Source organism: Hippocampus guttulatus, chromosome 20, assembly GCF_054856545.1.
Source record: "Hippocampus guttulatus isolate MCC_2025c chromosome 20, RoL_Hgut_1.0, whole genome shotgun sequence".
Taxonomy (NCBI): Eukaryota; Metazoa; Chordata; class Actinopteri; order Syngnathiformes; family Syngnathidae; genus Hippocampus; species Hippocampus guttulatus.
In genome coordinates, this window is record NC_141280.1 from 2,403,054 (window position 1) to 2,424,871 (window position 21,818).

General features: G+C 44.6%; 2 protein-coding genes across 21 annotated transcripts in view; one reads left to right on the forward strand and one right to left on the reverse strand.

The window, feature by feature from the left end:
- The window catches only part of nrxn3b (neurexin 3b), a 151,374-nt gene that overhangs the window by 25,982 nt on the left and 103,574 nt on the right, over window positions 1–21,818 (reverse strand). For all 13 annotated transcript variants that reach the window (XR_015097671.1, XR_015097670.1, XR_015097668.1 and 10 more), the window contains one exon: window positions 19,843–20,024. Coding sequence is in view for 10 of the 13 variants with exons in the window: in XM_086100491.1 (XP_085956617.1) it covers window positions 19,843–20,024 (182 nt within the window). In the remaining 3 variants the exon portion in view is untranslated. The remainder of the gene's footprint in view (window positions 1–19,842; window positions 20,025–21,818) is intronic.
- On the forward strand, window positions 6,113–10,435 carry tp53 (tumor protein p53). 8 transcript variants are annotated; one of them, XM_086100497.1, is made up of 12 exons: window positions 6,113–6,273; window positions 6,911–6,966; window positions 7,299–7,390; window positions 7,462–7,537; window positions 7,619–7,798; window positions 8,672–8,846; window positions 8,964–9,076; window positions 9,306–9,415; window positions 9,510–9,634; window positions 9,762–9,853; window positions 9,930–10,000; window positions 10,116–10,435. In XM_086100497.1, the coding sequence occupies exons 2-12, from the start codon at window positions 6,925–6,927 to the stop codon at window positions 10,207–10,209; spliced, it is 1,170 nt and encodes a 389-aa protein (XP_085956623.1). In that variant the 5' UTR covers window positions 6,113–6,273; window positions 6,911–6,924; the 3' UTR covers window positions 10,210–10,435. The 8 variants fall into 8 exon arrangements, with proteins under 8 accessions (XP_085956623.1, XP_085956625.1, XP_085956626.1 ...); XM_086100495.1 differs by having other exon boundaries at window positions 6,130–6,273; window positions 6,911–7,168; XM_086100499.1 differs by lacking the exon at window positions 6,911–6,966 and having other exon boundaries at window positions 6,122–6,273.

The window sequence follows — 21,818 nt, forward strand, 5'->3', positions numbered from 1 at the left end:
CAGGCAAAGGCTCCAAGTGGTGCACTTAAAAAGTCTCCGTCAGTGAGATTGTGGATGGGTTCTTAATTTGAGCAGTTCTCACTACATTGACGGACACGTGCGCACAATAAAAGCAGGTTGTGCTTAAAGGGCAATCGCAGTTTTTGCACCTGGGCAATGCACACTTAAACGCAAATGCAATGTCAAAAGCGGTTCGTGTCGCTGTGGATGCTAACTACGGCGTCCACTTTATTTCCGCCACTTAACATAATGGATTTTCATTGTTCTTTTGGTAGATGAACACTTTTTACTTTTTGCCGGGTTTCTCAACTTGGCTGTCGAAATCGTCCTTCTATTCACCTTGTTGAACCGGCAAGCCATTAAAACAATACGTGACCGAAACTGAACATCGACCAAAACTGATCATCACTGCTAATTTCTGACGTACACAAACAGCAACCTCGCTACACTTCTGATACCGTCGCTGAGTTTCCCCCCTAACCGGACAGAAAGAAATAACGTGCTGTTGTGCAGAGTTAACTTTCTGTCCTTCCCATTTACTCCTGGTGTGGCCCACTCCCACACCTCTGCCCTCCCACACTGCACCAATGTTTGATTGACAGATCCAATTACGCTTTTTATTGGCCCGTCGCTAGCACGGTGGGCCAGCACTTCATTGTCTCGGGAGCAAAGGCTTTTGTTCCCTTTAGTGGAAAAGATGACGGCTGCTATTCAAGCCGTGCACAACATACGGCAAGGCCAAAATAAATGAAATATGGGAATTACCACACCCCCCAAAAAAAAAAAATGGGCAGAAAGCGTGAGCCCTTGCTAACTTTGAAAGAGAGCAGATAAATTGACAACACAGCCAGGAGAGAGTTAACTTTTTGCGACGATGAAAAATGATAAATGCCTATCATGAAGAACTCTTTGTACAGTATATACCAAGCGTGTCTCATACTGTGAGCAGCGAGTGTTTGTGTGAGCCTGCGTTTTCTGTGTAACAAACACTGACACTTGTAATTCCAGTGAGTAAATCCTCCATCCGACTGCTTTGAGCTGGCTCCGACTTGTTGGCACAAGAAGCCTCTGTGGTTCCACGTGACCCGACACACACTGTCATCAGTAATAAGGCCCAGCGCAATCCAATTCAATGGCGATCAATGCCTCCGACACATGGAGTGCCGCGGGCGGAGTAAGACAGAGAGGATCAGTTAAAGCGGCGCTGGCCGATCCTTCAGACGGCTATCTCAGCTTTTCACAGACAGCCGCTGCACAGAGATGGGCCGCACACAATGGACCCCCTCCCCGGCTCACCGAAACGTCCTTTTGCAAAGCCGCAGACTCTGATACACAACTGATAGGCTGCTTTTGTGGCGGCGAAAAGCTGACAACATCGACAAAAAACGATATACTCAAGGAGAAGATGCAGTGATGGACTTTAAGGTCAAAAGCATGTTATTAAAGTGGGAGTTATTCCTCCCCACCTCGACAAGGTACTGCATTGCAATCAAACCTTGATTGAAATCTGGTATGAGTTGTCGCGGGAAGACTCCAGTGGATCTATATTCGGTCTCCGGTGGCAGGAAGGGAGATGTGATCTCAAGAATGTGAACATTCAAACGTCCCAGGAGTGGGAGTTTGGGTTACATATCTCGCCTTTCATCTGACAGAACCTCCCGAGTAAGCTCGTGTGGTCAGGGGCCATCATAACCCGAGAGCGGAGGCACTGGAACTCCAATCAATACGTTGGACAAGCTCAGACAAAGTGCGGCGCAGTTAGATTGATGGACTAAAAAAAGCTATTCATCTTCACTAATTGACCGAGGTAACTCATAGAGGGTACAGTGATTTGGTCATGTGCACGCATGCCAGACATTTGCCCACGAGAAAGCGGGCGCCGTGTTGTGTGCTCGACCTTTCGACTGTGCAGACACGATTGGTTTTACATGCTTGAATTTTGGAAAACCACATTGAGAAAAACTAAAAACGCCCATTTACACCGAGAAACTGTCTTTACTCAGCTAGATTTCAAATACCACAGCCCATAAAGTCAGACCTTGGGATAACAACCTTGGTTCCAGATTTTCAAAAAATGAATAATAAATTGTAAGATTTATTCTTATTAAGCAGGGCGGCCCGGTAGTCCAGTGGTTAGCACGTCGGCTTCACAGTGCAGAGGTACCGGGTTCAATTCCAGCTCCGGCCTCCCTGTGTGGAGTTTGCATGTTCTCCCCGGGCCTGCGTGGGTTTTCTCCGGGTGCTCCGGTTTCCTCCCACATTCCAAAAACATGCATGGCAGGCTGATTGGACGCTCTAAATTGTCCCTATGTGTGAGTGTGGGCGTGAATGGTTGTTCGTCTCTGTGTGCCCTGCGATTGGCTGGCAACTGATTCAGGGTGTCCCCGCCTACTGCCCGAAGACGGCTGGGATAGGCTCCAGCACCCCCCGCGACCCTAGTGAGGATCAAGCGGTTCGGAAAATGGATGGATGGATGGATGGATTCTTATTAAGCAAACAGAGGCTCCGGCAACAGTGATGAATCGGCGCTAGCATGGCGTTACACATGCACTATTTAAATGAGCACTTCTCACAATAACAACAGAGTGTATCAAACATTCATTCACACGCTCCTAATTGTCTGCAGAGCTGCAAGATTTGATGTGAGGACAGCAGGCCCCCGGGGTGTGCGGCCTCTAAAATATTGCTCACACCTAAAAGAAGCGAGGGATCCAACATGGGCTATTTTTCACACCTGAGAGCACCTCGAACTTCGTCAAGTGGACGGGAACAAAATGGCGTCCGCTTGGCTTTACTTAGCGCTCCTGTTAGGTAACCCCGCAGCGGCAATAGCGTCAGTGCCCCGCGGTGCCAGCTAGCGTTAGCTCCGATTGAGGAGCAAGAATGCATTTTTAACACAAATGCAAGACGCATCGCTGGAGAAGGTAATGGCTTTGACTCCCGCATTCGGGCTCAATGTCAAAGAGGGAGGCTCGCTCTTTGATCCTCCGCCACCGAATATGAATCACACAGGGTCAAGCCTTATCAATTATTTACAGCCATTCTCTCCCCATTTCCTGTTTGTCTGCTCTTGTGGCTGTAACTTGCTCCGACACTAATGGCGGACCGCCTGCTGAAAACATTTATCAGTGTTAGTGCAGAGTCCTCTCCGGCGCTACATTATCACTCTCGGCCTTTTGCAACATTCCAGTAGCAACTGTGTGCCGATCTTAATCCGCATTAACTTACTTTACTGTACGTGGCTTGGCTGCAAGCGAAGTCCTTGAAGAAACTTTGCTTGGGGGAAGGTGCCAAAGATTTCAAGTGCAATTGACTTCATCCAGCAATGTTTGTTCCCCGGTAATTTGTGCCTCCTTGGCTGCCTTAAAATCAAGTGTACATACCATTTTTATCGACTACAAAAGTGTGCACATGCACATAAACACACGAGCGCAATCCCTCAACGTGACTGTATGATATACAATACAATACATGCTGATTTATTTTATGATGATGATGATGATGATATGACTGAAAACTTCTGTTGAGTTGGGTCACGCTGGGGTGCCTTAACAGGGGACTAGACCGATGCCGCAGTTAGTCGCCTACTGTGCACTATCCTCCACCTCATCTGCTGGGGTGGCACAGACGAAGGTGCAAGACCAAGAAAAAGAAGTGAGAATAAGAGAGAGCGAAAGCAACGTGTCCGTAGGAAAGATTATGATGGGGAGGAGGAGTCGACCGAGGTGACAAGAGGTAATAATCTACCGAGAATTGAAGCGTTAGCCACTCCATCACAATCCTTTGGATTTTTTCCTTTCTTTTAATATTTCAATCTGTCGTCTACAGTCGGCTGGAGACGAGATTCATTTTCATTCTGATTTGAAATTCATTGACTTGAAGACTTTCAGTGATAACGCAAATTTGTGGCTCCACGTTTGCATGAAGCTATGGAGACATCTGCCGCTACTGTCCACATTCATATTATATGCACAGAAATAAATCCAACTTTGGAAATATTTTGTAATACGGAGCTGAAATAATCATTTCGTCCTTATCGTCTTGATCATTGTTTCCCCTCATCTCATGACACGGAAGCAGGCCTAAGTGGGTGGAAAGCAGTCCGACCCTTTTCACATCACCTGTGGCGAGTGCCCAAGCGCCAAGCTAGGCAGCATACGCTGTCGCGGCGTGCTAGAAGGTCGTGCCGGCAGTCTCCAGTTTTGCTTTGCGTCTATTTACATTCTTTCATATTCATAAAGCAATCCCTTGCTTGAGCGCTTCATTCAAGTCAATTCCCCGATGACTCGTTCAAGTAAACGGCATCGTATAAAGGTGTCGTGCTCTTCGTATCACGTGATCTGCAATTCACTAGATTAAGTGATTTGATGCATTTTTTTTTAAAGTATGAAGACATGATGGAAGCGACAGTCGAGAGTGGTTGACACCGCAGCGTGTGAGGTGACTGAGCCTATCAGAGCCCGAGCTGATTAAAAGCGTGGCACATCTCGGCAGCTTGTCAAAATGTGTCACTTCTGTTTCGAATGACTTCCACATAAATTTGAAAACAGAAGTGAAAGGAAGCATCATGGAAAAAAAAAAAGACAGTCTTGCTTATAAATTATACTCCTCCCCACCAAAAAAAAAACAAACACACTTTGGTGTTGAAAAGGGAGAGAAAAGATCGTATTAAACTGGAGACAGCCTGTGTTGCAGAAAAATCTTTTGACTCATCAGAATATGGGACCCCCATTTGATGAGGTCACCCATGGCATGCGTTTGAGAATTTGACAGCAAACAAGAGCGAGAGAACTTACATTAACAGCATCTGAGTATGTAACCGACACTTCTGAGAACAGATACGCAGGCGAGAATGTAGGTCACTCTGTCCCTTCTAATTCAAAGAACGTAAATGCAAATCGTCTATTTCTTGATTATGTTGGACACTTTCAGGGAAGGCTGTCATCAAACTATGTCTCCACTAAACTTCAATTTTTGTTCGAGTTATGACGGGGGTGGGGGGCTTTTATTTATGCACTCTGAAATAATTTCCTTGCATTGGAGTCTCCTTAACATTCTATCGTGGTGTGCTTGTCTTTCCTCGTCAGTTATTCTGCCAGATTATTTTTCGCCTCGCTGTGTCGTAAAAGGAATTACTTGTCATGAAATTAATTGGCTCAAAAGGAATAGGGCATTTTTAAAGGCAATTTTCTTGTTCATAAAAAGAAAGTGCAGAAAGATAAGCGCGTATCACAAGGCAGAGCAGATAGCGCCCGTTGCTGCTTGGCTCACTCCCAGTTAACAAGGACGCCTGCAGAGAGGAGGCTTGAAATGTGATTGCAATGTAAGTAGGTGCCAATGTCATTACAAATACCATTAATGCTAAATCAAGCGCTGCAAGTGATTGGCTGCGGCTACGCCGCGTGTGTTGGCGATTGTGCATGCACATAATCCATGTAAGCAGGTTGGAGTGCAAAATGCTCAAATACGGATTTAATAGGAAATGATAGAAATAAATAAACATTGCGTTCTGGCTGTTTTGCTCGGCGAGACAATTGTTCTAGCAACATCAAGGCCACTGCGTCAGTGCAAAGTTCAGGTGACAATCATGAGAGCAATGCGCTCCTAACTAGAGGGGCACTCAGTCGAAGGCTCAGGGCAAGGCAAGGCAACTTTATTTATATTACGCATTTCATACACGAGGTAACGCAATGTGCTTCAGGTAAATAAAAGTTTTAAAAGCATTTAAAGCTATTCGGAAAAAATAGCTGACAGAAGAGGAGACGTGGCTTAGAAAATGGATATACTGTATACAGTACACTTACGTATGAATTAAACAGTGATTACATTAAATAAATGTAACTGTATATCTTGCATAGTTTCAATAATATTTGATTTAACAAAGTGTTTAATTGTAAATGAAGGGGAAAAAACAATACACGCCTTATACCTGAAATATGTACCAGTTGTTTTGACTTGAGATAGGAATTATTACACTTTTTATACCTCAATTATTATTTACCAACCAATCATTTGTCAAAATAAATAAAATACTGTCTTTTTCATGTGCCATATTCCCTGAAAAGCGTGGATAGTTACCGACCAATTATTTCACGCGAAAATGGTCACAGGGGGAATAAGCCCCGCCCTCTCGCCTGTGGTGGGAATCCCCAAAACAGTCTGCTGCTGCTGGACGGGGTCTGGTGAAAATATTTCAGCTTTTGTTTTCTAATCGGCTCGACTTTAAACTAAATTGACTCATTTGGCCACTCGGTAGTAGCCTTGCGATTCCAGGTACGTGCCTTCTCAACGTCAGCGCCTTGTTTAGAGCGGAAAAGGTGTCGCCCAACCTAGTTGCAGCATGAATGATAATGCTAGGCAGCTATGCTAACGTTTTCCGCTTTCTTTCCACGGTGCTAGAATACGTTTATATGAATTTTAAAGCGTCCGACTTGCGATCGGATGAATGATGGGATGAAGCGCGACGCATACCGTGATTGAGAACGAGTTTTTTTTCTTTTATCGATCTACTTTTACATTTGTGGCTGGATGCGACCGGGCCCCCTCAGTAACCAATTTCCTTGCCAGCAGACAAATAAACATCACCTTGAACTGCCCTGTGAGACGAACGATTGGCATTAGCGACGTGTATTTCCTCATTGACACACATTCCACTCACCTCCATATCATTTAACATCATTCTGTGATCCTTACAGTACCTTAGGCAGGATAAACAAATACAATTCCCAATAACACCCACCAGCTGGGATTTACTGTGTTTCTGCTGTTGTCAAACAAGTTGGGACAGTTTTTTTTCCCAGCATTAACCGCTCCATCTTCTAATAAATAATAAATAATTTGATCTTTATAGACGTTGTCTGTAACAGTGGTTCCGATGTAAAACAAATGTGTCTCATTACACTTGTTACAGTACTCCACCTTCCGATGTGGGGGCTACGTTCCAGACCACCCCTCACAATTAGTGAGGTCTGTGATATCGAAACACTCCAAGTTTTATAGCATTTACAGGACTCACTTTTCTCAAGGTCTTTACACACGTTAAAAATAAAACAAACATCTACACAAATGCTTGCTTTCTGTGGCCGTAAAAAGGAGGATGGAAGGGATTGACATTCATTTGCCGCAAAACAGGAGACAGAACAAAATCCTCATGAACTGTGCAAAAAAGGTATATATATATATGTGTGTATAGTCCCAGATGTTTTAAAATTTCCATTAATACATTTGAACTACAGTACAGAAAAATGGTGTCAATTGCTGCTCCATTGCAATCTTCCTCATTTTCTCATATTTTCTAGACATCAAAGATGGACCCAAGCCTGGGGGACTTGTCTCTGAGCCAAGAGTTCCTGAATAGTCAGGAATCATTCAGTGATATCTGGCAAACCTTGTAAGTTCCTTTTTTAAAAAAATAATAAAAACATTTTAAAAAATCAAAGTTAACATTTAAAATGAAAACAGAAATGTACAGGATTTGCTTTCTACACCAAGCATGACCGGTCCTGTTGATGATAATGACCCTTCCGGCATCAACCAGGTAACAGTGCTCGGGCTGCTTTTTCCTTCTTTGCAAAACCGTTGTGTTCATTTAGATTTTGCCCCTGTCCCGCTCACGCAGCTCCACGAGTTGCAAGAACAATTTAACGAAGATATCTTCGACATGACACCGGAGCCGCTCACCAATGAAGGCGTCCCTCCACCGGCCCCCACTGTGCCGGTCACCACAGACCATCCCGGGGTGTACGACTTCCTGCTCCGTTTCCAGAAGTCTGGAACGGCCAAGTCAGTTACATCCACTGTAAGTTCCAGACTTGAACCTCTAACATATAATTACAGCGTAATAAACATTATTTTCTATCAGCCATGGTTATTTCTTTGTTTGCACAGGAGAGTGCTGAGGTTTTTGATTTTGAGATTTGTACAATAAATTGGCTAACGTTGGCTATTGTCATTTTCGGTGGCTCTGTGGTGACATCTTGTTTAAAAAAAAAAAAAAGATTTACAAATTCCGTCATGTAATTACATTTACATGCCCTAAAAATTCAAAAATTTTTTTTATAAAGCTCTAAAATAGTTTTATATTTTTTAATTATTTTAATAATGACAAGATTAAAAAAAAAAAACACACCTGACTGTCCTCCCACCCCTCATAAAAATGTCTGGCTCACATTAAACTGTGAATGGTCCACCGTGTCCAGTATGTGGCGGAGGCCTGAGACAAAAAGTTGCTGCCGAGCACTGTAATCCACGCCGAGCTCAATCTAGTTTTGAATGTTAACTTTCAACAGGCAAGTATGCGAAACATTTTTGGAGAACACATTTCATCAAAGTCAAAATCTTACCTCGGCAACCATTCCCAAACCGCTCTTTTGTTTCTCTCTCTCCCCAAGCCACTGATTTTCATTCATTCTCATCAAATCGCATCATTCTCTTTCATTCAGCGTGAGCCAATGGCTCTGCTTGTGACGCAACCCATGGTTGGTCACTTGGGTTCACGTTAGGCTGATCCGGCTCGAAAAGTTCCCTCCCGCTTCCATTTCCCTGCTTGTGACTTGATGGCAAGAGCTGAACATGATGGGACATGTTCCCCTCACTGCCGTTCTGCAGCACACAAAGGGTTAAAACGGATTTTGCTAAGGTAAAAAATATCTTGTCTGAAATTTTTGGTCAGTTTTCTGGGATGCTCAACAAGCTGTACTGCCAGCTGGCTAAGACCACCCCGGTGGAAATTCTGGTGGGCAAAGAGCCGCCGGCGGGCGCCATCCTGAAAGCCATGGCGGTCTACAAGAAAACAGAGCACGTGGCCGACGTGGTTCGCCGGTGCCCCCACCACCAGAACCAGGATGGTACGTCTTGTTCCATAGTTTGTAAAAAAATAACAGACAACGTGGGGTCTGAACAGTAGAATCGATTTGTGGGGGAAAAAAAACATAAAATGGTCTTGTATATATGTTGCCATCTAGCCGCAGAGCACCGCAGCCATCTGATCCGAATGGAGGGCAGCCAGAGGGTGCAGTATTTTGAGGATGTCTACACCAAGAGGCAGAGCGTGACCGTTCCCTACGAGACCCCCCAGGTACATCACAGAAAAATTCTTGCCAAGTTAAAACCGTCACCTCCTTGGAGTGAACAGGTAAATGTAAATAAATTAAGCACTGAAAAATCTGCCAAAACATGAAACTGTCTCGCATGAAATGATATGCTCGACATGCCCCACCCCCACACCCCCCTGCTGCCCCTCATGGTAACATTTTGCCCTAGCTCTCCTACATACAAACCCCACAAAATCTTCTCTTGTTTTTTAGTTGGGCTCTGAGATGACAACCATCCTACTCTCCTTCATGTGCAACAGCTCCTGCATGGGAGGGATGAATCGCAGGCCCATCCTCACAATTTTGACTCTGGAGACCCCCGAGTAGGTTGTGCTTTAATCGCGTTGGACCCCGTGTCCCCCCTCCCGTCTAAATTCCTCATTCATTACGGCCACCATTAATCTCTGTCCTTCCCAGGGGCGTGATTTTGGGTCGAAGGTGTTTTGAGGTGCGCATTTGTGCGTGTCCCGGCCGGGATCGCAAAACCGAAGAGGAGAACCACACCCAGATCATAAATGGCACCAAGCAAACTAAGAAACGAAGTGGGTGTCCAAAATGACCAAAAAATGGAACTTCCAAACTAAATTGCCTGTATCTTTTGAACATGGCTTCTACAGACTCTTTTTTGCAGTTGTGCTCAGTTCAACCCCCCCCAATTTGTGTTCACAGAGAGCACCCCAGCCACGACCAGCGCTCCCGTTAAGAGGCCCGTTCCCACCTCCAGCATGGCGGGAGATGACGAAGAGATTTTTTATTTGCCCGTACGTCATCGCAAAACTGAAATTTCCACTTCCTTATTTTGGATTTTTAAACCTCACGCAAATCATTTCCTTCCAGATTCGAGGGCGTGGCCGTTATGAGCTGTTTAAACAGTTCTACGAAGGCCTGGAACAACAGGACAAGAAAGGGTGAGAAGTTTACACCGGAACATTTTTGGCCAGTTCCAAAGCTACTTTTATTCAAACAATGTCTTAGAAATGTTTTAATTTAGATTTTTTTTTTTAAATTTTCTTATCTTTGCAGAAAAAAGTCAAACGCGGCGGTGGACCAGGACGTGCCGATGCCAGTCAGTGGGAAGCGACTCATGCTGAAGGGAGAACGCAGTGACACTGAATGAAAAGTCTACCCGCCTGACCCCCTTAAAAAAAAATTATGCAAACAACGGGATAAAAAGCGAGTCTGATTTTGTACTGGGTTTTTTTGTATCATTAATGATTACCTTTTTTTTTGTGTCATCAAATGTTTTATACTGTAGTCTGACACGGGTTAGGTGCCCAGTCCTCCATTTGGAGCAACTGTTTCCCTTTGTTACACATTTTTACATGAATAAACATTATCATATATATGGTGGGGTTTTTTTTTTTTACCACATCTGCAGTCTACACTTAAAACTGTACGTGTCACCTGACCTTACTTTGAATCAATGGCTAAAGAGAATTGCAAAAAGGAGTTACTTAGCATCGATTCCCTGGATGAATTTGTGCGTAGCAAATTGAGTTTACTGGATTACATTCTCCATAATCTAGAAGGTAGCCTGATGATTAAAAAAAAAAGAAGCTTTTGAGACATGTAATTAATTGTCAAAATGATGAAAATGTGCCCTGCGTTCCTAACCTGGATTCAAAATATTGCACAAGACACCACTAGCGGTGGCAGCATAAGTTCTGGAGAGCCCACAACCCCGAAGACCGCACAGCCTTCAAAGGAAGTGTGTGTGTGTGTCTCAGGCAAGTTTATCTGTCATAGAAGGACTCCTTAAACTGCCGTCCCCTGAAGGGGGATTAGAGACACACAGCACCGATTTGGCCTCCATCTCTGTTTTTCTATAAATCTGGAGTTCTCCTCTCTCTTGTCTTTCTCGCTGTCTCTCATGCGCCCGCTCCAAACATCAACGTTCCATCACTCCCGTCACTGTCCGCCCTCTTTGCCAGGTTGTGCTCCACTGAGCTGGAGTTAAAATGTTAACTTCGCCTTAACAAAAAAGGAAAAAAGTACATTAAAGACGTTTTTGACCGAAAATTAATTGCCTCGGAGTGGCTGCGCCCTTTCTAGACACTTACAAATTTGTCGCATGCTTTATCAATAAAATATGAAAATGCTGATCACGTGTTAGGCATTTTTCATACGTTCCAAAGGCAAAGAGCGTTAGGGACATGATCCATTGGCAATTTTATGATTACCATGGACTTCAAAGTTTCGCTATGCCTTGAGTGGCAGCATTGGTGCACAAACAACGCTCCCTCGGAGGCTTTTTCTGAGCGAAAGGCAAATGCACTGAGTCACAAGGTCCTCGTTCGCTCCAAATGGCATTATTTGCTGTCCAGGCAGAAGCCTGCTGGAAAACGGCCAGCGCAAGTTAAGGCCGCGCGACTCAACGGCGACTTCTCATTTCACAGAAATGTGCATAATTGCATCATCTGGATCTCAAGATGCTGCCAACGCACTCACTTGTCATGTCAAGATGACCACGTCAAGACGTTTTGAGCGGCTCGCGTAGTGGCGTACGGCCGTCGCGATGCTGACGTCTGAACCGCAAACATGAAAGGAAGTGCGCAGGACGAGGCTCCTGCGGTAAAGGTCACAAGGCTATTTGGTCAACTTGGATGGAATGATATTGAAGGGCTTTGACCGCCGTGGCGTCATGGTTACTGACCTGACAGAAAATGCCTAAATGCATCGAAGGAAGAGGACTGTGAAAACTGACAATGCGAGAACTGGAACTTTTGTTTTTTGAAGGGCTAGAGAATTCCTTGGGGCATGAGAGGAGCAGAACAAGAGATGGTAAGATAAAAAGACTTGGCTGACATGTTCTTGGCCATCTGCCCTGACCATTTGAGGATCGATTCAAGTCCGGCGTTATTCTATCACCCTCTGTGACTCCGCGCTTCTAATCCTCCGTCATCTCCATCCAGTCGGAAATATACTATCTTTCATCTTTATAGATTGGTTTTCTGATGATCCCCAGCCTCGCGGAACTCCGTTTTGTCTCCTTGACAATGGAGCTTTGTCACGGCGATAGTCAATAAGAGGCAGATTGAGTCAACTCTCTCGGAAAGATGCACAGCTCCTCGCTTTCACGTTCACCCTTCATCTCTGATGGAGTGTCACAGAGTGGGGATTTATTTATTTTTTTTAACTGCGAGGAAGAGGAAAAACAACTTCCAGCATTCCCCCCCCCCCTCAACTACTCGAACCTTAATCCTCAATGAATGCATTTGCGGTGTGTAGCTACCGCTTGTGCATAATACATATGTGTCTGTACTGGCGGGAGAGACAATCTGGCACACCATTTGTAGTGCAAGAGGCAGCTTACTGCGAGACATTTTTGTAATTTTGGCTTGGGCGGGCCCAAATGCATCTCACCCTTGTTGAAAATCCAAAAGGGGAGTCCCATTTGTGAAAAGTGGAGTGTCTTTTTCTCCCCTGGCAGCTCACTTTCTCCATCCCTCCATCTTTGCCGTCTTGTGAAGGCTCAGGTGACTAAAGGGAGTTTATAATTCTGAGAATTGAGAATTGAAGACTATTTGGAGATGAGATGGCAACCCCGCTGTGTGTTTGTGTGAGGCTGCTTGACTGATGGTGAGCATATGCGTGTGCGCGCGTAAATTTAGTTCCTGGCCCACATAGCCTTCATGAGGTACTCATTGAGATCTGTCTCGTTTATCACCAAGGAAAGCGTCTGGAGTCGGCTAAAGGAGATTTCACTCGGAGCGCAGCTCTTCATGGAAACATTTCAGTTCGAAAAAATAAATAAATCAAATTAAAAATGCCGTATTGTTCAAGGTACTGCACCGTATTAAAGTGTTTGTTAAAAAAACATATACATCGGAAGCGGACCTGGGGGGTGGGGGGGGAATAATCATCGCATATGAAATCGCAATCAAAATATGGAGGCAATTCGATTATTTGACAAAAACCTTCAGCCCTGTACTTAGTGTGCGTGCCCTTGGCCTGTAGGAGCTTTCTTTGCCATGAATCTTCTCTCACACTCCAGCTGAATCTCAACCAATTGACCGGCCCCGCTGAGAACAGCACAATGGGCTCTTTAGTGTGAAAACAATCATGTTGCGGCACCGTGGCACCACGAAGAAAGCCAGGAGGAAGAAAGGGTGGGAGATTAGAAGAAGGAGAATGCGGGTGAGGTAGGGGTTAGACACTGACAGAGAGGCAATGCAGAGTCTTTTGGAATTCACAGACAGTGTTTGTCACGTTTGTGTCTGATCTTGCTTTGAATTCCTAAACACTTTGACGTGTACTGCTAAACTCCTTTCTTCTCCTCTTACTCTTTGAATTTTCAAGTTCATCTCCTGGGTGATTGTTTTTATTTATTTATTTATTTTTTAACCAAGCTCTTCTCGTCAGAATCGGCCCACTGGTGCTTTGAGATAGTTAAATTGGTTCTGTGTCCATGCTCGTTACTCCAAATACTTGTCTCTCAAATCATCTTTTCCAATTCAAATAAAGAGAAACGCTATTAATCCGTTCCAGCCTTCTAAACCAAACAATTCTGCAAACTTGTATTTTATCGAAAATATCACTCCATAATATTTGATTTTATACAAATCAAACAGCAATGACAATTAAACAGAATTAAACTGCAGCTCCCTGTCACGTCCCTGCTTTGGCCACCAGGTAGCAGTACAAGACACTAGAGTGAGATACCTCTTTACAGCTGTCAATCGTATTGCTGCGGGGGAGGGGGGGGGGTGTCCTGCATCGAACTCAGTCGGCTGGATAACGCTCGAGCTCTTCTCTGAGCTCATCAGTACAGCACTAATATAAGAGAATCTGACTGCGAGTACTGTAATAGTGACTGCCTAAACGTTGACGAATCTGTTGCGTCAATTTGTACGAACCATTTCAGTATTTATCAAACTGCAGCTTATTGTATGTACACTTTGCCGGAGAAGCATCGTCGGCACAAATGCTACACAGGGGCTAAATTCCACCATGTTTTGACTGCAATCTTTCTCTCTCTCTCTCTTTCCCACACACTTTAAATCTACATCTTCTCTTTTGCCGTCATGTGAGAATTGGATTCCTGTCCAAACTATGCACCAACATGAGCATCCCTCAGAGAGGTGACCGTCAAAGAGCAATGCAAAGAGGAGGCGATGGAGTGTTCCTTTTCCCTCACTGAATTTTATTCAGTTGAAATCATGAAATATACATGAGAGCGGCAAGGGCTAAGGCCACAAGGCCGCATGGGTGCACTGCAGTGAGAAGGTTTGTCCGACTGAACAGTTATTACATGTCGTTATTGTTGCCAAATCAGAGCGGTGCGATTATATGATGGGGGGTGCTTGTATTTGACATTGATTGACGGCGCTTATGTCCCCAAACAGCCTTTGGATCATGTTTGGAGTGTCAGTGCCAGGGTACCGCGGCGCGACAATTTGTTGGAGCACATGGGTGGGCTCGTACGAGAGGGCGACAGGGAGAAATAAAGAGCCTGCGTGCTACATACGTTTGCGTCTATGCACGGGCTGATTGAGTAAATACAAGTTGCAAAAAAAGGCTTTCTGGGCTTTCATTTCCATGTGGTGGTGTCTCTTTTTATTCGAGTCAAAGTCAAAACACCTGACATGGGTTGTAATTATTAATGGCCACGGGCAACATCCTTCCGTTATTATTCTGTCAACGCATAAAAGTTTTTCCTTTGCATGTAAGGTTTTTTTTAAACCGGTTTCACACAAACATCAGACGAGGTGGTTGAGAAAAGTACAAGTAAAAGCAATTTTAAACCGCTCTCCAAATCCGTCACAGTCAATGCTCGAACAGCCGCGGCCAAGAGCCTCCATTTTTGCCGAGTAACAACACAACATCTTGAGGCACGACGCGCACGGTCTCTCAATCCGCCTTGAAACACAGATGCTCCATTTTGATGGTCCGTTGAGTTTCAAAAGTATAATTTGACTCTGTTAAGTATAATTGACAACTATGCACACAATGAGTTCCGGCACTTCATGCTGGTTTGCTGTCCAGTAGGTTTATGTCATCAGGGAATTCAAGCTATGTCAGCTACTGTATGTTAAACATCACATTGAAAAGTATTTGTGATGTCAAAGGAAAAAAGGATTGCTTTGTGGAAACGGATGTGCACAGAGGCAGAAAATATTTGAGGAACAAAGCAACTACATTTTCTGCACACCTTTTTGCACGAGTTAATGCAAGAAATGTCTTTCAAGGTGAAGGGGGGTGAGGGGGAATGCAAGGCTCAAGTGGTCGACAGCATTTACGACCCAAAGCCACTTGTTGCACATTCGGTCCCTGATCGGTCGTCTACAGAGTCACACGAAAACATTCCTCTTGGGTGAAGAGGACACTTAAGGTTTTATCGATACAGACGCTTTCATCGGTTCTGCTCGGTGCGAGTCACACATTGAATCCTAATCAGTGCTACATTCTGGAACAATTCTGGCCACCCTGTTTCTCAGATCTTAAATGATGTCTTATTATCTCACGCTAGATACAATCTCGAGAAAAGGGAAAGCGGTGGGGTGGAACCCAGCGCCGCACGCTCATTTTTACAGTTTTCCTGTCACGAGCGATTCATCGTAATACAAGGAATTGTCTTTCTTAGTGCTTTTTTTTTTTGTTTATTTTAGTCTAGGAGAAATTCGGCCTTTGGTGACAAATAATCAACAAAGCACAATGTTGAAACATCATGCCGGCTGCGCCTTTTCTCTAAAGGGTGGGGGGGGGGCATATCGATGAAAAACGGAAGCTTCCCGAACATCTTGTGTGTCAGGGACTGTCATGTCAAGAGTTTGATCCGGTGAGAATATTGTAGAGCGACGAAGAGGGAGTTCAAATGATGCATGAAGTCGATAATGAGCTTTACAGCAAAAAGATACGCTGCTGTCATTTGAGTCAAGTTAAGAGCGCCCGTGTTTGGAACAGACGCGCCTTGTCTGATTCCGGTGCGTGTCGCCACTAAAAGGCACCCAAGCTTACGGCAGGCTCACAAAGATTCACCGTTGATGAATCGCATAACGCTGTTTGTTTCATGTCTGCAGTCTATTAGTACAGTCAGGTTTTTTAATGTGTACAGCCAAATACTGTAATAAGACGGAATATTGTTTTATGTTGGCTGTCTTGTTTGCCCATCGTCGTGAAGCGCAAATTGATTTAAAGTCATTGCACGAAATGCAGCCAAGGCTAGTGAAGCAAACCAAATGGACTAACAAAATGGGTTTGTGTGACAACGCCCTCATCAATTCAATATTTCATCATTTTTTTGTGTGTGGTGTGAAATTTCACACCACACCCCGAGGAGACCCCGAGGAAGACCCAGGACACGCTGGAGAGACTATGTCACCCAGCTGGCCTGGGAACGTCTCGGGATCCCCCGGGGAGAGCTGGAAGAAGTAGCTAGGGAGAGGGAAGTCTGGGCTTCCCTGCTAAAGCTGTTGCCCCCGCGACCCGGCCCCGGATAAGCGGTAGATGATGGATGGATGGATGGATGGTGAAATTTCACCGACACCACAGCTGTGTAAGAGCAATGATGCGAGATTGTCAGGACAACGACAGTGAGACTCTTAGTCAAGTCAAGTGTATTTATAGAGCACTTTCAAACAGCCATCGCTGCATACAAAGTGCTGTACATGGAGCAATTTAACATATACAATAAACAGTAAAACAAATCGGTAATAAAGACAGTAGAAAGCACCAAACAGTAAAACCAAGAACAAATCGAAGTCATGCTGAGTCGAATGCCAAAGAATACAAGTTAGCCCGATAACAATGTGCTAAGATCGCGGCTAAAATTAATCCAGGTGTGATTCACAATAGTGGACAAAAAAATCTTGGGCTTTGTTTGACTAACTCAACAGATTTTGCAGTGGGGTTGAAAATGTTACAGTAATCGCCGCAAATGACTCACTAAATCAGCGCGTTGTTTTTTTTTTTCTCAGAATGGGTGAGCTGCTGTTTTTAGCAGTCAGACGTTCACGCTACAATCATCCATTTCATTGGCACTGGCAAAACAAACTCTTAAGATATTGTGAAAGAGGCAGTGGAGAGAATGAAAAAAAAAAACAATAAGAGGGGATCAAGGACGTAGGCGGTGATTGTGATATTGCCGAGCTGTTGAATTCTCCACGCCCCCCCCCCCCAAAAGATGAGATGTATGTTTCAATTCCAGTAGATGCAGAGGGTAATATTACCACATCTGAACTCATGAAATCATTTTTTCTTTTCATATTTTATACTGTGAAAATCATACATTTTTAAGCAGACGGATTATGTGATAATGACCTGCTAATTGCAAAGCTGCAGGTAGTGGCTCTGGGCCCGATGAGACCTTTCGTAGCACCTCTATTAAAAAAAAAGAAAAAAAAAAAGAATGCGCCTCTAACCTTTTCCTTCAATGTCATTAGAAGACAATTGATAGCCAAGCCCCGGCGTCCTCCATGAGACGCCATCGTGGAATGACATTTCCCTCAAGTCTTGTCAGCGTCAGCTTTTGGTGCACATAAAAATCGACAGCGATGTGCAAAATAATGTACTCGCCGATCCAATATTTTCTCCCTTTGATTTGCAGGAATAAGTATAATGCGGAACGAAATCCATGAAGCACTCACATGGGTGATTGCCAGGCTTGGGCATTAGCATCTATTCCAAATGCAATTGCTTTTAATAGGAAATTCTTTGACTGTATTATAATTACAATAACATTAATATACATGTCAAATGAAATCAATATTTTGGAATTCATTTTATGCTTTCGGAACTGAAATTACAGTACTTTGTAAGGCATTATATGGAGCAGGAATTGTACTGACTAGGCAACTAGTCTACTAGTCGACTTTACTACACCACAATGGTGTTTAGCGGGTGATGTCGGCCAAGTTTCCCCTTTTTGGCCATGTCGTCCGAAACGTTACTTGGTTATCCCAGTGTCAAGCGCACTGGATTTTTACTCGGGCTGAAAATCCCATCACGCCACAGCGACAGTGACTAGTTCAAGTCGACGCGACTTTCATCGCATTGGAGTCAAAATGCAAAATACAAATCTGAAGTGTAGTCATTCTCTCTGTATTCCAAATATGCACAATATATGCAAATGAAACTGCCACATTTACTTTTTATCTTAAAGAAATTAATTTTTAAGCTACAAGAGAGAAACGAACACTTTTGCCAACTCATAAACCGCAGCCAAATGATAAGAGATGTCCTACTTGGAGAATCTACTATCTGATGTTTGAAAGAGGACTATTAAAAATGTATTTCCTTTCCCTCTTTTAAGAGCTTCCTGCAATTACTCCACAGGTTAAAGATACAGCAGTTTAATTTCTTGCCATCCTGGTTTTAAGTCCTCTCGTACCTGTATGCGCAGGCACGCACACGCACACGCACGCGCACACACACACACACACGCACACGCACGCGCACACACACACACACACACACACACACACACACACACACACACACACACACACACACACACACACACACACACACACACGCATGTACACGCAGGCGCACGCACACATTTATCTGTCATCTTTGAATAGCAGATGGCTGCTCTCCGGCACCACATGGCCAACACTCGGGAGATGAGGGGAGTTCTTTCAGGAGAAAATTACTTTCAATCCGCTGTAGAAACTGCAGCTCCTCCTAATCTTTTTTTTTTTTTTTTCCCACCCATCAACTCAATCCCACTCTTGCCTCCAAACCACAACTCACGAAGTGCGACACTTGCTCTACATTGACATTGTCTCCAGGAGCTTTTGTTGTTTATTATGTAGATATGCTGCGTCTAATTAACATGGCAAACACAAGGTTACAACGTGAGATTATTAAATCCGCGCACGGCAGCGTAATCGAAGACTGTTTAACTTTCGACTGCACATGATTAAAATGTGGTTCAAATGTGTCTGAATTAATTGGATCCAAAGGATTTTTTGTTTCCTGGGTAGCTGAGAATTTCAGCTCATAGCCTCGCACTCTTGATTTCAGACCAAATACACACACACAGTCACATTCATTATTCACAGTGGAAGTCAGTCCGTGTGGGGTGGAGGGATATGGCACAGCAGTGGGAGAAACGGGTCGATTATATTAGTGGTCTTTTTATGGCTCAACTATGCGATTCCATTCAGTTGTGATGGGCTGTATTCGATTCGATTAGACAACCTTGAAGTCGACATTTTTTCATTGCAATTTGGTGTGACGTATGAAAATTTAAAGCACAAAACTTTTGAGGGTGAAAACAATCTGTTGCCAGAAGAAAGTAATGGAAATGTAAACGGCATCCAAGATCAGACTGTTGACATCAGAAATCGTTTAGCAAATCTCATGTTTCAAGTAAAGCGTGACCTCATGCTGTTGAGTTGTCATCTGTTATGTTGGGCTTGAGGAGCTTTGCTGAAACTATTGAGGAATATCCCATTCCGTTTAGCAGCTAAAGTTAAAAGGAATGAATTGGACAGAAGCCGAGACAAAACAAGCATCATACTATTACTTCCTTACGAATAATGCATATTATGAACAGGGGCCATGCCTTCGGATGGTTGGATGGATATCTAGCTAGCTGGCTATCTAGCTAGCTAAAAATCCCTCCGTGGATAAGGCAAGATATTTTCATTCTAAAAATACTTTGTGAGTTTGAAATTTTACTAAAATTGTGTGAGAAGGGGCTCAATGTCCACTTCCACAGTTTGAGAGAATAGCGCTATTTGAATAGAAAGGAAAGCACTGTTGTGGCTGAAATCGCTGTTAATTCATCGACACTGGTACTCACAATGTGGAGCATGATGTAGTCACCCAGGCGCGGCGCACTGTCGATGCGGACGAGAATGCCGTCTTTGATGGTGGTGCTAAAACCTACCGCCAGCCGGTCCGTCCGCGTGCTGGGCCTTTCGTTGTTAGGCCACGTATATGTGATCAGACCGCCTCCTTTGCCGAAGATGTAGGTGGTGCCGGCTGTGGAAACACAAGGACAACACAAAGCCGTGCTAAGTACAGTTGGGCAAAGCAGCATTTCTTCAAATCAGTCCATCACCACCTCTCGAGCGTTCCCACCATCCTCTTCATTTATCTACGGCCAATCCAACTGCAAATAAATGCCCATCCTTGGCAATGGCAGGCACTTAAGCCAGACCCGAATAAATCACCCCAACCTCATGGATCATACAGTCGATATGAGATAAGGGAGTACAGTCACTGGCATAAGAAATGGAGAAACAGTAGAAAATGAGAAAACCTTGCCTGCTTGAACTCGACAACATTGGAACCAGTAGAGGGAGACGGAACGAAAGCATTCAGTTTGATCAAGCTTTCCCTGAAGCATCACTTTTCGATTGTCGCGTTCTTTTTTTTCTCCATCTTTTTATCACTGCATTAAATGAGGAACTTTCATTTTTATCTTTGATGGAGTTATTTCTGAAATACTCCTGATCTACATCAAACATAATCCTCGAGCCACTTCATCCATGTCGTCTACATTTCAGCAATATAAAGCCTCTCACCTGCCTAAAAAAAAAAAAAAAAAAAAAAAAAAAAACCTCACAGCATCCGTTTACGCAAACAAAGAAAAAAAATTGGACAAACAGTTGTATTGACCAATTGGATTTTTGCACCAATGTTTTTATTTCTCGTCCTCCTCAGTGTTACCCTCACAATTTCACGCCTTTCCGAGTCACCTAAACATCTGCTTTGGCCTTGTGATGGGCGCCCGGCTGTCTCGCTTCCCCGCCCCATGAAGCAGCCGGCAGTGTGCTCCGCGGCCCGTAACACCCCAGAGACCACGTAAACATATGGAGCAGGGCAAGTAAGACAGAGTTGAAGCTCCATCCACCAGACGACTGACTGTCTGTTTGCCCGCAGACGTGCAAACAGGTCAGGATTTTGCAAACCTCAGGAGTCAGAAATGCAAATTGCAAGCCCGTGTCGTCTTCGCTCAAACAAAACGTCCTCAAGTGGGCTGCAAACAACTGTTTGCCGGATTGTAAGGAACAAATCCACGAGGCGAGCACACGCTTCCTCGTTAAATAGAACTGCGGCGGTTACTCACTGGCATTTCTGTACTTGTAGCAAATGTTTGTTTTGTGCATCACCTGCTCAAAATAGCCCATTTCCTGAACGGCAAAGCATCTTGGCGAAAACACGGCTGCTGCCAGACGGACGGCAGAGAGCAGCCTGCAGCCACATCGCCACGGATGTGGCCCTCACTGTCTCGTCGCCTCAAATTTCCTCTTGCCAAAAGAGTTTACACCGACGCGCGATGCGCCTCCCCGGCAAACTTCCCAATCACATCTCGCACACGCTCTTTTTTTCTTTCTTTTTCTGGAGGGGGAGACGAAGAAGACGAGCGGCAAAGATACGAGCACCCCAGGGAGCCAATTATCACACTGAGATTTACTTAGCGTTTCTGGAGGACAATGTAGGAAGGCCTGGAACACACGCAGGAAGCCACACACAAAACTCGTGACGCACACAAGCGAGGCGGGCGGGCGGTCGGGCGCATGGCGGCACAAATGCGCATTGTGACGCTCAAGCATGAAAAGTGTGCAAACACGTGCACACGCACGCCCCAGTGAGGACACGATGCCCTCTCAGATACAATCCCCGATGGCTGACGACGTCCGCAGATAAGCAGACAGTGAACCGGAGATCTGCAAAAACGTGGCAACTTTGCCTTCTGCTGGGCCCACGTCGCAGCGGCAATTTTCCACCGAACCGCATCATTTTCAGGCATTCACTCACGACGCTACGCGT